The 15,206-nt window shown below is 39.6% G+C and overlaps 1 protein-coding gene across 1 annotated transcript in view; it reads right to left on the minus strand.

Annotated features, from left to right (window-relative positions):
- Positions 1-590: 590 nt before the first annotated feature.
- Positions 591-15,206, minus strand: part of PREP (prolyl endopeptidase) — a 106,081-nt gene continuing 91,465 nt past the window's right edge. The window contains exons 12-15 of the mRNA XM_054975449.1: positions 14,335-14,429; positions 11,902-12,033; positions 5,965-6,121; positions 591-4,434 (exon numbers count right to left, since the gene is read on the minus strand). Of these exons, the coding sequence (XP_054831424.1) occupies positions 4,140-4,434; positions 5,965-6,121; positions 11,902-12,033; positions 14,335-14,429 (679 nt within the window). The 3' untranslated portion in view covers positions 591-4,139. The remainder of the gene's footprint in view (positions 4,435-5,964; positions 6,122-11,901; positions 12,034-14,334; positions 14,430-15,206) is intronic.

The following is a 15,206-nucleotide window of genomic DNA, read 5'->3' on the forward strand; positions in this document are numbered from 1 at the left end:
AAGTGACAGTTGAAAAGTCCATTGGACAGCAGTCAGAGAGCCAAGCTTCAAGACTAGGATGCCTACATTTCCCATCAAAACTTGAGGGAAGCTGACACGTGTCCAATCTGTGCCTTTTGTCACTTGTGGTTCTGCTCTATAATAGTTGGGGTGGGAGGAGGACCCCCTCCCTACTGGTTGTAACAAGCACTAATTGATAAATGTATAGAAAAAAAAGCCAAACATGTGCAGGATGATGGTATTTATTACACAGGTGTCAACCAGGTGGCTGTTGGCCAACTAGTAACTGTTTCAGCTCTACAGCTTCATAAATATAGCCAGACCAGAAACAGATAGCATACAGTTTGTAAGCCACATCTGACCAAATGAAAGTCAGATTGCTTCAGATTTCTTAAATCCTGGAGGATGGAGAACTCTGGGGAAATCCATCAAGCAGATCCTTCAGGTAACAGCAAGAAGGAAAGCTTTGCTGGGTTGGATGCCTCCCACCAACCTCACTCCACTGTATCAACTCCCCTAACGCAAGTGTACTATCATCTTTATATTTGTTGTCTCTACATTTAATTGATGTTACAACATGAATACAGAAATAATTCTCATACGCTATAATTTTATTAATGTTATGAGCACATTTTAAAAATGAGCACATTTTCACATATTCAAAAGACATCCAAAACAGTCAAGAATTCTGGAAGTTTCTGGAGTTCCTTAGGCATTCAGCACACCAATTCAGGAGATCAAGCTCCAAAAAACTACAAGGAAAACATCACTATTCCTATAGCTTGCAGCCTGTGACTGGCCAATATGCATTGGCTCACTGGACCAGCCTAGGAGTTGTGTTGTATATTTTATGTTTATGTATTTGTTTAAGTTGTAATTTTTTTCTAGGTTTTTTTGGGGTAAGCTGCTTTGGGCCCCCAGTGGGGAGAATAACTATACTTCTTGTCTTTCCACATATTCCTCCAGCAACTACTGTTTACATGCATTTTTTATCATAACATGGGGAAGAGCAAGATTTGGGTCTAGTAGCACCTTGGTACAGGACATGAATCTTACTCTTCTACTACTGACCAACACAACTACTCACCTGAAACATAATATGATGAATTACTGGAAGTATGAAGTCTGTATGTGCATATAATAGATTGTGCAAACAGCCTCAGCCTGCTATTAGGTCTTAAGAAGAAATCAGATTCCGAGGGCTGCCAACAGTTTGTATCAGTTAAAATGAAAGTCGTATATGCATTCAGGTAAACACCAACTGGCACAGCAGGAGTTGCAATGCTCAAATTCTATTACCTGAGGCTACTGCCTCACCTTACTGCATTACAGAGCCATCCCAGAATTCAATTTCCAATACAATAGTACATTTATTAAAGAAAATGAAGGTAAATGGCTATTTTATCAATATAATTCATTGAAGTTTTATTCCAATCACTTGTTAATTTTACCACATGCATAACTGCCAACAATTAAGATAGACTTATTTTTCTTCTGTATATGGAGCTGTGCCATTTTACCGCACTTCCTGAAAAAGCAATTTAAATTACAAACATCATTCTGACCAAATGTCTCAGACTATGGTGTCCATTAATGTTAACCTAATCCTTGTCACAGTTCCAAAGAGTTCTTATGAATAATAAAATTTCTGACTGAACACCTTTGTTCATTTAACCCAGGACAAGGGTTTGGTATGCCTATAAAAGCTACTCCAGAACACTGTATTTTGCTGGTTGCTATCAAGAGGACAAGCCACTACAAATAAGTGTCATAACAAGTTTATGAAGCAGAAAATGCTGATCTTCATTTATTCACTGTTCTCATTGCCCTCAGTTTTTAGTAAAGCATCAAGACAAACTACCAATATTCTAACTATGGTGGCCACACAAATGCATATTTATCAAGTGGTAGCTCTCCACAGCATAAACCCAAACAGATGACCAAACTACCTGAGCATCACGTCTCTCACGCTACAGCATATGTTTGTATCATACCACCATAAGGATGATTTCATTACACTTTTATGCCACATTTTCTCCAAGGATGGTATACATGATTCCGCTCTACTTAAATTAGATTAACATTCTCTATATTTGACTGCCTTTGAAAATGGTTCAGAAACTTTGACTGGTCCAATATTCAGTGCCAGGCTACTGTCAGAGAATAGTTTCAGGGATCGTATCACCCCTGTGCTGAATGGTCTGCATGGGTGACCCACGCATTTCCAGGCACAATTCAAAATGCTGGTTCCTACCATTAAAGCCCTAAACAGTGTGAGGCCAGGGTACCTGAAGGACCGTCTGTCTCCTCCCATCCTATCCAGTCTGCCAGGTAAGATCCATCTCTCAAGCCCTGCTCTCTGTGCTGCCACCTTCTGAGGCAAGGTGGGTGGTGACTAGAGACAGGGCATTTTCTGTAGTGGCATTTCATCTTTGGAACACCCTCCCCTTTGAGGCTCACCTGATGCCTACTTTACTTTTTTTTTTAGGTGCCAGTCTGAAACAAATGTTTTTACCAATGCTTTTAATCAGGGGTTTTAACTCTTCAGCTTGGTAATGGTCTCTTCTGTTTTTTGGACAGGTTTTTTTTTTTTGGCTGCTTATGCCTATGGCTTGTTTTTAATACTGTGGTTTTAAACCGTAGGATGCCTTGAAGAGGACTCTCAAGAGGCAGCATAGAAATATTCTAAATAAATAAATAAATAAATAAAATGGCTGTCTATGGGCTTTCCTGGCTCTATCATTTTTGAGGCAGTGATGTTAGTATAGATACAATCATTAATAACATATTCTGAGACTATTTGGATTTGGGATGACTACTAGTTGGCCTGGATAGGATTTTTGAAAGAATGCGTATATTTGGGGTTTAAGCTCTTTGTTACCTTCTGTTGTGATTTTTCATGGAGATAAGCACTTGTGATTTTGCAGGAGGAAGATCATGTCAGTGTATAGAAATGAAGTCACTTATAAACCATGGCTGTCTTGTTGTTGGGTTTAAATGAAACAATAGTCAACTGCTGGTAATTGTTTTCTAGAATTGTTTTGTCTATTCTTGCAGTCAATGCATAATCATTCCTTACAAAAGATAAAAGTCCTGTTTCTATGCGCCAGATGGAAATTGGTGGGCAATTTATTGTCATTATAGTGAATGTATTCCCTAAAGCACAATATAAAATAAGAAAAAAAATGACAGGTGTTAATCTTCTGTTCGTTTTTACTTTTGTTATTTTATAAAGATTATTTGCATCCTATGTCTTTCAAAACATAGTTGAGAAGGGAAAAACTCCAAACAAAGCTCAGCCTCAGCCAACTGCTCTTTCTAACAGGGATATTACATATTGTTCTATGCTCTAAGGAAAAAAATACTGTTTTCAGCACTATTACAATTTATCAGGTGCTGGAAAAGATTCCATTTTATTAAATGGAAAGCCTGATTTTCTTTGCTGGCACTGGGAAACTTATTCAACATCAGCATGTGCAGAGGAAAAGCTTTTTGTAGCATCTCATCCAATGGGAAGAATCTGTAGATCTAACATTGTTTAAAAATGAAAACTGAGTTTCAAAAAGCAGTGCTTCTCTGTGTGTGCATTATAACATTAAGATCAATCGTATCAATAAGATGTTGCATTACTGCTTACTGAATCTAATGCAATGCTGTACAAAATCTAGTGTTTACTAACACACAATCTAAAATTACTCAGTATTTTCAATACAGAGTTTTTAATGGCAAATAATTGGCAATAACCCCAGTACTTACTGTGAGTGTAAAGAAAACATGGACTGATGCTTGGTACTGGGACAGTACTTACATTTAATTACAAGTGAACTGGATCTTTACAAGGAAAAAATTACATTTAAGAGCATTTTGTATGAAATAATCACCACCACCATGACTCTAGGTATCCACAGAACAGCGTCATCTGCAATCCATCTATTTATCAGCATATGCTATTTAAAACATATGACCGGAACTAAAAAGAGAAGCCAAGTACACATTGGATAGAAGCAGGAAAGATACAAAGTTGATGGGGAAGTTGGGAATGGTCATTCTTAAATGTAAGTACTATACCAGGTGCTTGGTTAGCTCCTGTTTTTAAGGTGATGTTAAAGCCCTTGATTTCTAATGGAGACCATTATGGTCTATTCTATCCATTCAAGATTGAGGCATCGTGCTATAAAGGCAAACATGTCAGACACTTCCTCTATAACCTTAGCAGTTGGCTTTCCAGCACCATGGCCAGCCTTGGTGTCAACATGAATGAGCAGAGGATTGGTCTGTTTGGGGCTTCGACCTACAACATGCTGCAGCGTAGCAATGAATTTCAGGGAATGAAGAGGTACCACACGGTCATCATGATCGGCTGTGAGAAGCAATATGGCCGGATACTGGATTCCATCTCCTTCAGGTATTTTAATGTTATGAAGTGGAGAGTACCTGTAAGAAGAAAAGAAACACACATGACTTTTGAAAGACGGACTGATGTGCTCTGGCTGTTTGGCAGAAGTAGCTAGGCAAATAAACGGAGAGCCAGTTTGGTGTAGTGGTTAAGAGCACAGGACTCTAATCTGGAGAACCAGGTTTGATTCCCCACTCCTCCACTTGAAGCCAGCTGGGTGATCTTGGGACAGTCACAGCTTCTAGCTCTTTCAGCCCCACCCACCTCACAGGGTGTTTTGTTGTGGGGATAATAATAACATACTTTGTAAAACCACTCTGAGTGGGTGTTGTCATCCTGAAAGGCGGTATATAAATCAAATGTTGTTGTTGTTGTTATTATTATTATATAAGAGTGATAGCAAAGAGTTAACTGTGACTACTTAGTAGAAATAAGGAAGATAGATTAATTACTATAGAGTAAGAAATTCTCTCAGATGAAATATAAGAGGTTGAGGATCTAATACGAGCTCTGACTATCCCACATATTTGGCTTGTGAGCAGAAACAGCTGGATCTACATATGAGCAATGCACATGGATTCCCACAGCAGGGATTTTTAAGTGTTGTGATGCCCTTGTATACTGACTGTAGGTACGTTTTAAAATTGCTGTTAAGACGCATTACAAGCTAACTTCTTAAAAAACACTACACGGTCTATAAACTTTATTAAAGTCGAATGATTTCATGTTTGCTTTTAAATTGTGCTACAAACACATTCTGATAGCTACTTTATTAATCTTCTTGGGGGACAGCCATTGTTTTACATAACCAAATCATGATTACTTTCAAAAAAATATTTTTAAAAGTTATTTTCCCATATGCTCCTTGGGGTATGGAAGTGGAAAAATCACTGCAAGACATTCTGTACACAGGCTACTTCTGCATATAAATCCAATAAAACAGCAAAGATTTATGTGTAATTTACTGTACTCATTTAGCCATGTTGTTATTCTCGTTGTTACTACTACTACTACTACTACTACTACTACTTTCTCACTGATATCCAAGGCAGATTATACAGTGCAAGTGAAAATACAATATAATCAACAGCTAGAACATTCACTGAACAAAGTACAATAATGAACAACAGTTAGGACATTCAGTAAAAGAGATACAAAAAAGTATGGAAGCAGAAAATTTGAAAAATAAGCATAAAGCAGAGCACAGAGATAAAATATTTCTGAAACAGAGCACAACTAATTTAAATGGCATATTTAGCAACATGGAAACTTCCTAGTAGGTGTATGTCTACATCAGCAGACGATACCCAGCAGCATAGCGTATAGTCCCTGTCCCTACCAAGGCATCGCTCTGAGCTACTTCTTACAACACAACCCTATAATATACAAAGTCAGTTGCTTCAAGATTTGTGGTGTTACTTAAAAATAAATCAGTTTTATAATCTTCAGCTGCTGTGGCATGAGACAGAAAAACCGTTTTCATATGAAATGCATATGATTTATGATTCTGGATTATTCAGCATTTAAGCACAGCATGCTGTATGTATGCAACAGAAATCCTTTCTTACTTGTACAGCCAACCAAACTGTTCTTTGTAATCAGAGCAGCCATAGTCTGTTGTCCAAGCGTGGCCAATGGTGAATTTGTGGAACTTCAGCATGTCCATTACTCCTACTTGAGCAATAACACAGGCAAAGAGGTCTGGGCGCTGATTGGCACAGGCGGCTTGAGAAGAGGAGGGATGAAAAAACAAAACAACACAGAGACTGCATAAATATTAATGTTTAACATAGCTTTTTGTGCTGAACAGCAGCTATGAATAGCAATTTTTAAAGTACGAATGAGGTTGTAACATTTGCAAATACTGGCATAAGAATCTCTCAGTGCTTTTTACTTAAATACCAAGCACGAAGATAATCATGCTTGGTACTTAATCAAGATAAGTACCGAGCATGATTCCCTGAAAAACAGGGTGCAGTAGAGGATCCCTGAAACATATGATGATGCATCAAAGTCTAAGCAGGCAACAGATCTGTTTTTTGTTTTTTAAAAAGATACATTTCTCCCACCATCATCAGAGGGGGAAAGCACCTGGGGGACAGCGTGGGGAGAGAGGGGGCAAGCACCCTCTGCTAGCCATGTCTCTATATTAAATCTCTCCTTCCCACTACAACCCACTTTCTACCCAATGGGCCATGCCACTGCTTATTGAGTTGGTTTCCTATTCCGTTGTCACATTTACAATGCAATCCTAAGAAGAGCTACATCCTTCTAAATCCATGAAAGCTAATGGATTTAGAAAGGTGTAAAGATTGCATTGTTAAGCCCAGTACTATCAATTCCAACTTGCAGGTGTTCTCTCAGGTTTTCAGACAGGTATCTTTCCCAGCCATGGTTCCTTGTCAGTGGATGCCAGGCACTGAACCTCTCTATCATTGAAATCTGGTCCCTCCCTGATATGTTTAGCTAGGACTTGGGAATGTTTGCTGAACATGCAACATATAATCCCAAAAGAATGTTTGGCATGCTTGCAATTAAGAAGAAAATTAAACAGTTTCCCACTGAGAAGATGCAGATTTTTAATATTTAATGCAAGGCCATGTTGCCCCTGTGACTTAAAAACTTGCGTGTTTAGGGCTGACTCTTCTGGGAGAAGCAAACCCCAATGCTGTCACTGCTGATGGTCTGAGAGGTGTGGCCATGCCCCCAAAGACAGGTGGAACTGCAGAGGGGCGAAGGAGGACTTGGTCCTAGATGCCTGTTTTTGGGGAGTCTTGAAGGGGGTAGGAATAGCTGGCAATCCCACTGAAGGGTGCTAAGGAACGGTATTCAATGCTGCTCCCAGGCCCAAAAAGACTTGATGAATTATTCAGGTGACAATTCTAAAAACACTTTCCCCAGGAGTAAGCCCCACTGAATAAAATGGAACTTACTGCTGAGTAGGAGGACCTCCACCAACTTAGTGAGTGGGCAACAGTGCAGCAAATGAAGTTTTATGTAGGTAAGTGTAAGGTGATGTTCACTGGAACCCCCCCCCCCCCAAACTTTAAGAACATATTAATGGGGTCTGAACATGCTGAGACTGTTTCCATACAGCCGGTCTTTCCTGCCCTTGTCCCACTTACTGTGTGTGTTTTGCTGAGTCGCTTTGAAAACTCAGCTTCCACACACATTCCCCCAAAGCGCTTACCTTGCACTTTGTGCTCACAGGCAGCCTCAGCAGCTCCTTTAAAAAGCAGGTTTGGAGGGGAGGTTGGGCACTTTCATCACTGCCACCCGTCTCCCCTCCAAATGTTTTCTTTGCTCTTAGAGCCAAACTAAAAGTGACGTCTTACACAGGTTGGACACTAGTCGGCTTCCCTCAAGTTTTGATGGGAAATGTAGGCATCCTGGTCTTGCAGCTGTAATGGAGAGCCAAGCTGTAAAACCAGGGCACCTACATTTCCCATCAAAACTTGAGGGAAGCCGACTAGTGTCCAACCTGTGTAAGACGTCACTTGTAGTTTGGCTCTAAGTATGCATGATTACATGCTGAGAGCTTGTGGGGAGGAGCCGGGCAGTGATCGGAGGATGCCTCAGAGTGCTTTTAGCATTCACATGCCCAAGAATGAAGAAAAAGTGCTCCATCAAACTGTGTCAAAAGTAAAGACTGGGGAAAGTGCATTTGCAGAAGAAAAACCTTAAAAATGTCGGTAAACACCCTGCACCCATTTTGAAAACCGAGACATGTGGAGTCAAGAGGAAAAGCCACCAGCATTTGGTGAGTGGGCCATCCCTTTAAGAACACATGGAAACAACCTGTGTGGGAAAGAGACCTTGGGTCATAATGGATAGCTCAATGAACCCAGTGTGACACAGCAGTGGGGGAGAAGGCAAACTATATGCTAAGGATTATTAGGAAAGGGACTGAAAATAAAGCAGCCACTATTATAATGCCTCTGTACAGATCTAAGGTGTGGCCTCACTTGGAATACTGTGTTCAGTTCTGGTCACTGAATCTTAAAAAGGACATTGCAAAGCTGGAAAAAGTACAGAAGAGGGCACCAAGATGATAAGGAAAGGCTAAGGAAAAGAAATGAGGAAAGGCTAAAGAGATTGGGACTTAAGTTTAGAAAAGAGACCACTATTGGTAATGCATGTGACCTGGACGGCCCAGGCAAGCCTGATTTTGTTAGATCACAAAAGCTAAGTGGGGTTGGCCTTTGTTAGGAATTGGATGGGAGACTTCCAAAGACTAGGATCACTATGCGGAGACTGACAATGGCAAACCATCTCTGTAGTCTCTCGCCTTGAAAACCCTAGTAGGGGGGTCACCATATATCAGGTAGGACTTGATGGCAGTCTCCACCACTATGGGGCAGGGGGGGCATGACAAAGGTTTATAAAATTATGCATGGAATGGAGATAATGGGCAGAGATAATTTTTTCTTCCTTTTCCTGAATACTGAGGGGAAAACTGAGGGCACCAAAAGAAACTGACAGGCAATAGATTTAGGATAGACAAAAGGAAGCACTTCTTTACACAAGGAGTGATTAAATATGGAATTCACCGCCAAAGGAAGTAATGATGGCCACAGGCGTAGACAGCTTTAAAAGGGGCTTAGGCAGATTTATTGAGGATAGGTCTATTGTGATGGCTGCTAGCCATGGTGACTAACGGGAACCTCAACATTCAGAGGCCATAAACCTCTGACTGTCAGGGCAAGGAGTTAACATGAGGGGAAGGCCTTGGACCTAGGCAGGCCACTGGTCTGATCCAGCAGGGCTCTTCTTATGTTCTTAAGTGTACATATTTTTCTTATACTCTAGAGAATAAAGGGTGTCTGTTTTGCAAATGAGTGCTGCTCAAACTTATGCAGTGTACCTTCTAGTAATGACTGAGACTGGAAATAAATGGTGTTGTGGATAAATCCCAGCAGTTCTCTCTCCTTTTCAGCGAATATGATCTTAGGAAATGTGGCACTGGTCCTTTACATCTGAGACAGCAGTTGTACACTGAGAATGCTGACTACAAGTACATAAGCAGCTATTTTAAAATCCATCTACATGTTGGGGGGGGGGAGGGGGGATCTCAGAATCTACTCTGAAGACAGCATACATGTAACATTTTCAAAATAAAGAGTCTACGCTGTCTTCAAAAATGAAAAGTTCTCTCCATTAACCCTGTTTATGAGTGCGGTGAGAAAACTGCCATAGCAAGGAAAAGTTTGAATGAACTACAGAATTATAAATGTAAAATTGAAAAAGAACAATTCACCACATAATTAACATTCAGAGGCCATAAACCTCTGACTGTCAGGGCCAGGAGGGGAAGGCCCTGGACCTAGGTGGACTACTGGTCTGATCCATTGGTCTGCGTATTTCCATGACATGGTTTTGTGTGATGATTTGCATAGTCCGTGGGTGGCGGTCCTCAACAGGAGCTTGCAAAGGTTTCAAAGGATTTATAGGCTGCATGTTTAAGACGAGGGTTCAGCTTGTTACAGCACATACACGAGACAGGATTGGGGGAAAGCATCAGCAATAGTTACCAAGATGCCCTGAAATTTGACCCTGGCACCTAATGAACGGAATAGCAGCCTGCATCCTTCAGGCATGGATTTCATCAGTTCAGTTCCCACTGAAGCCCTTTACTCCCCGCCCCCATTTTGTTCCTGATCTGCAACGGAAGGGGGAAACTAGTAGAAATAACCCCTTTATTTTTCTACAACAGAAGTGCCCTTCTTTTTTTGGAAACAGATTGTAGGATGCAAGCTGTCATTTTTCAAACCTTACACACAGAACTTGCTTACTCAGAAATTCATTTACTTGGTTATTCTGTCTGTACAAATGACAGAAATAGTAAATGGAATGACTGGGAAATTAGTTTCCTGTTTCTTTATACCTCTGTTTTCTCCCCAATGGGGACCCAAAGCACTGTTCTCCTCTTCTCCATTTTATTTTCAAAACATCTCTGTGTGGTATCCTATACTGAATGTGTGTGACAGGTCCAAGGTCCCACAGCAAGCTTCCATGGGATTCAAACCGAGGCCTCTCAGAGCCTAGTCTGACACTCTAACCACTAAATTACACAGGAAGCCAGGCTCCTGTTTACCTATACTCCCTGCATAAAGTATGAAGTCTTCTTTATTTATCAAGCTATAATTCTTTTCATTAGTGGGAATATTAGTGTAAAAAATGAATTCACCCTTAATCAATGAACTGCACATGGCTAGATGCTCACATCACAGAATTCCTTAGAGCCAAATCTCATGATTCATTGTATTTATAGTTATTTATGTCATTTATAGTCCACTTTTCTCATTGGGATGCAAGGTGGATTACTTAGTATAAGTCAATAAAAACATCTGGGTCATTCAATAAACAATACAATAGGGTAGGATAGCAGAAATGTGAAAACAAGCAGAAATCCAATACAGAGATGAAGAAGAAGAAAAGCAAAAAAAATGCTGAAACAAAACACAAAACAGCATGGAACACAGCAACAGACAGTACACAGTAATATAGTCTACAGTTACCAACTTTTTGTTTTTCCAGCAGTCCTGACTTTCTCTAGAATGTGCTCATATAAGCAAACTGCCAAGCAATATAAGATTCATACTTTTTTCTAGCGGCCACATCAACTGAAAATGGTTACAGGTTGCATCTAATTGATTCATCTATTGCATTAAGTCATGTGATCACATACTCAGGAAGGTCAGGTTGCTTATGAGGACAAAAAGGGGAATTGTGGGATCAGTCCTTAGATGTACATTGCTCCAGGTAAGTAGGCACACTTTTATTTATGATACAGACCAATGACATGCTAAGATATTATCAAAGAGAGGCAGTTAATGGAACATAAACTACTCAAAATGGTGTATGCACTGCTGATCTAGTGACGTTCCTAAGTGTTGGGGAAAGATGTCGGTATTAGCAGCCCAATACTTTGGGCAGGAAAAGGGCATAGTAAATATATTTAAACAAGGCCATTACATATAGAAATGTTAAGATGTTTCACTGCAGTTAATCATCCTCCTGACATTTCAAGAGAAGCTCTGGTCCTAGTTAGACATGGGCCTTCAGACAATACAGACATAAGAGCTACAAGCTTGAAATAAAGGACACAGACCAGGAGACCCCAGCAACTAATAATACAGGACTAAATGCTGACTCGGCTAGTTTCCAGAACAAGTCTAGTCTCTTTATTTTCCTATCTATTATTTTTATACACTGTGTTCTGCATTTGGCTGGTTCTAACCTACTGGAAGAAAAACAGATGTACCAGAGCAGTAGTTATGTGTGTACTTCATAATGGCAGATGATTGCTTAAATGGGCAACTGGTATTCTACAGACATCAACATTTGGATACTGAGCGAGAAGCTAATTATATGATTCAATCAGCATTATGATGCCATTTTTTTAAAAAGTTCTTTTAGAATCTACCCTATGAGCCACTGATGTACTTTAGATTAAATCCATGCAGGTTAGCCATAAAAACCAGAACCAAACATATTATTCTTACCCACTAACAGGCCCCCATTTGAGCCTCCGTTAATGGTCAGCTTCTTTGGAGAAGTATATCCCTGTTTGATAAGATACTCTGCTGCGCACTGAAAGTCATTAAAACCATTTTGCTTGTTGGCTAAGATACCACCTAAATGCATACAAAGAAAATGTGAGTTAACCTATTTTGAAACACACACACAGGCTCACTTGATATTGCTGATTAAGAGTATTTGTTCTTATGTGCATGTACATACAAAAATAATTGCTTGGGGTGAGTCTTTAATTTCATTAGCATTTTAATAATTCATGCTGCGGAGAAATACAAAAGACAACGGTGATCTCTTTCAAGAAAGAATTCACAAGACGGTTCTGCCAATAATTTTGATGCTTTCAGAAGCCCTGAATAATACATACTTGGGCTGAGGACTGAGAATAAAAAAGGCGATCTTACTGATAACTGAGACATCTAAAAGCTGTGCATTGCAGGTTCAAGATGAAGCAGCCATGAACATTTCCAATTTTGATTTGTCTTAATGGAACATTTATGACATTAAGTCCATTCATGGCATTTTAAGATACAGAACAAACAAGCAGTTTTTTAAAAACTTGCCAACAATATACATTTTGGGATCTGGCATTTCCAGCCGATCAACTCAAAGTGCATAGCGTAAGCCAGCCAGACAAAAAGAAAGAACTGAAAAATGCTTACGAAGAAAGTTAACAGCATGCTAATGTAAACATCCTTATTTTCCATTAAGCTTTCAAAAGTTGTTTTAGAGAAGTGGCCTGAAACATGAAAACTTGGGAATGCATCTTTTGTTAACTAGCGCTTGCTCTTACCAGCGTAAATAAACTAATTATTGTAGCCAAGATTGCTCTGAAGCTTCACCTTCCAAGAAAGGAGCCTTTACCCCTAACTTCCCTTCTATATGCACAGTCTACAATGCTCTGAAGGTCAAGAAAGATACTCTGCCTATATTCAAAGGCAGAGTTTTATTATTAATTCATATTGACTGAGCTCTGTAACTTAGTCCCTAGTGGGAAATTAAAATTATGCAGACACCTAAAATTAAAGACTGGTATCCTTTTATCAGTTGTTTTGGGTGTTTCTTTCTTTGGAAGGCAGTTTTGTAGACATGATCTTTTTAAAAAATCACACATAAAATACAGGCTTTGATTAGACTTTGGATGTCACAGCTTCCAGCACAAACAGTTGACATTAGCAGATAAATATATCCAATTATATTGTGTTCTGTGTCACACACAAAAAAACCACCCAGTATTGATTTCTGGATCTTTGCATTCATGCAAGTAAGGAGCAATGTAAGCTTGTACAAACTGTCTTGGTGTCAAGCTTATGTTAACTACTATAAATTACAGAAATAGAAAAGAGATGTCTTTTTGAAGCTACGACTTATTGCATCTTTAAAATGATTTTATTGCAGTATGTGTGTGTATAGGCATTCTGTAAATATTTGTACATGAAGCAATTTTGTATTAATTTTCTTTTAAGATCCTATGGTGTTTGCCTTAGAATAATAAAGCTGGCTGTCTAATCCCAAAAATTCTTTTAAATGCATCTCTTTTTTTATGGTAACATGGCAATGCTTCAGTGAACTAATACTATTGTTCTCTGTAGGTAAAACTTTTGCTTCCATCTTTATAGTTGCCATGTAACTGTCTCGTTACAAAGCACATTTTTTTTTCAAAAATGGAGACATAAATAAAGGCCTTTGGGAAAGTATACTGCTTATGCAAGACATTACCTGATCCTGAGAAACAGGTACCACTGAGAAGAAACAAGTGGGGAAAGGTGCCCTGTGCTTCATTTGAAAAACTCCTACAGTGGCAGAGCATTATGATCCTCTCCAAGGAATCTAATCACAATGATAACTTTCTAAACCTTAGAAATAGCTGTCTATGAATGAACAAACAACAGACTTCCAATTAGAACCAATGCATAGACTGGTGCGGAAATTAAGCCAGGAAATTGGGGAAAAAACAAGCCTCTTGAAATCAGGATAAATCTTATTAAAAACTCATTAGAGTGATACAGTTAATTTCCATTACTGAAGGACACTTTGTCTTGAAGAATACAACTGTGCGGATGCTGTCATGAGTGTTTTCTCTTTATAAAAATCACCAGATTCTCTTCTTTCAATTACTGGGAAACTCTCCAGATGAGCCCCACTGCCCACAATGAAAATAACGATACTGATCAAAATTGTGAAAGAACAACCTGGACAAAACAGGATAACTACAATTCTCTTCAGAAATGGTTCAAAATGGCTTTTGAAAAGGATGCAGTAGAGAGCAAGATAACTGTTCTGTACACGAAGAAAGAAAAATTTCTAATTAGTTTCTGCTGCAAATACAAGTAAGGGTCAAACAACTATCTTGGAGCTACTTAACACGGATAGCTACAGAAATGACAAGAAGAAATCGTTACCTTTATGCCAGGTCTCTCCGTATTCACCTCCTCCTCTGATGTTAGCTACAGCTAGAATTCCACCAAGGTGTCTTATAAAAATAAGCCTAGAAACACTGCAAATAGAGACAGTTAATAGGTAAATATTTTCAGTCTTCTCTCCTAGTATTCCTAGTATTCCCTAGTAACCAAGCTAAACCTGTAGGAGAAAGATGTTCCTATTTACATGAAAATATCAACATGACATTTTCATGAAGCTTTCCTTGCTGGTCGAAGCATAGCAGGAAGGATCATGTGGATGTTCATATTCTCTATGAAAACATAAATGGCTTTCATAGAGGATATGGTCCATCAATGGCTAGTAGCTGTGGTGACTCAAAAGAACTTCCACATTCAGAGAGCAAACCTATGAATATCAGTTCTAGGACACAACATCATACAAATGGATTAACCTCTTGACCTGTGTGTTGGCTGGCTGCTCTGTGAAAGTGGTAGTTCGATTACATGGATCAGTGGTTATGTTCCCATCAGTGGTTATGTTTTCTTCAAACCCTGCCCACAAATTAGTAAAATGTCAAAAAAGTCCTTATTAATTATAAACCCTTGGATTTCCCCCTTTCAAATTTCTGTATTGGTTAAATTCTGCAACAAACTCCTCATTGACTAAGACCTGACTTTTGCCTAGGGATGCCAGACCCCCGTTGGGGATGGGGGATCCCCTGCCCCCCACCTCGCCCCCACCCTGCCCCCACTTACCTGGCCAGCGGGGGGGGGCGCACCTTCCATGAGTGCTCCCCTGCGGTACTGCACACTCCTGAGTGCAGCAACCTCCTAGATCGGGCCTGTTTTGGCCCAGATCGGGGACACTGCAGAGCGTGGGAGCACTCCTGTGC

This window comes from Eublepharis macularius, chromosome 1 (assembly GCF_028583425.1).
Source record: "Eublepharis macularius isolate TG4126 chromosome 1, MPM_Emac_v1.0, whole genome shotgun sequence".
NCBI classification, from domain to species: domain Eukaryota; kingdom Metazoa; phylum Chordata; class Lepidosauria; order Squamata; family Eublepharidae; genus Eublepharis; species Eublepharis macularius.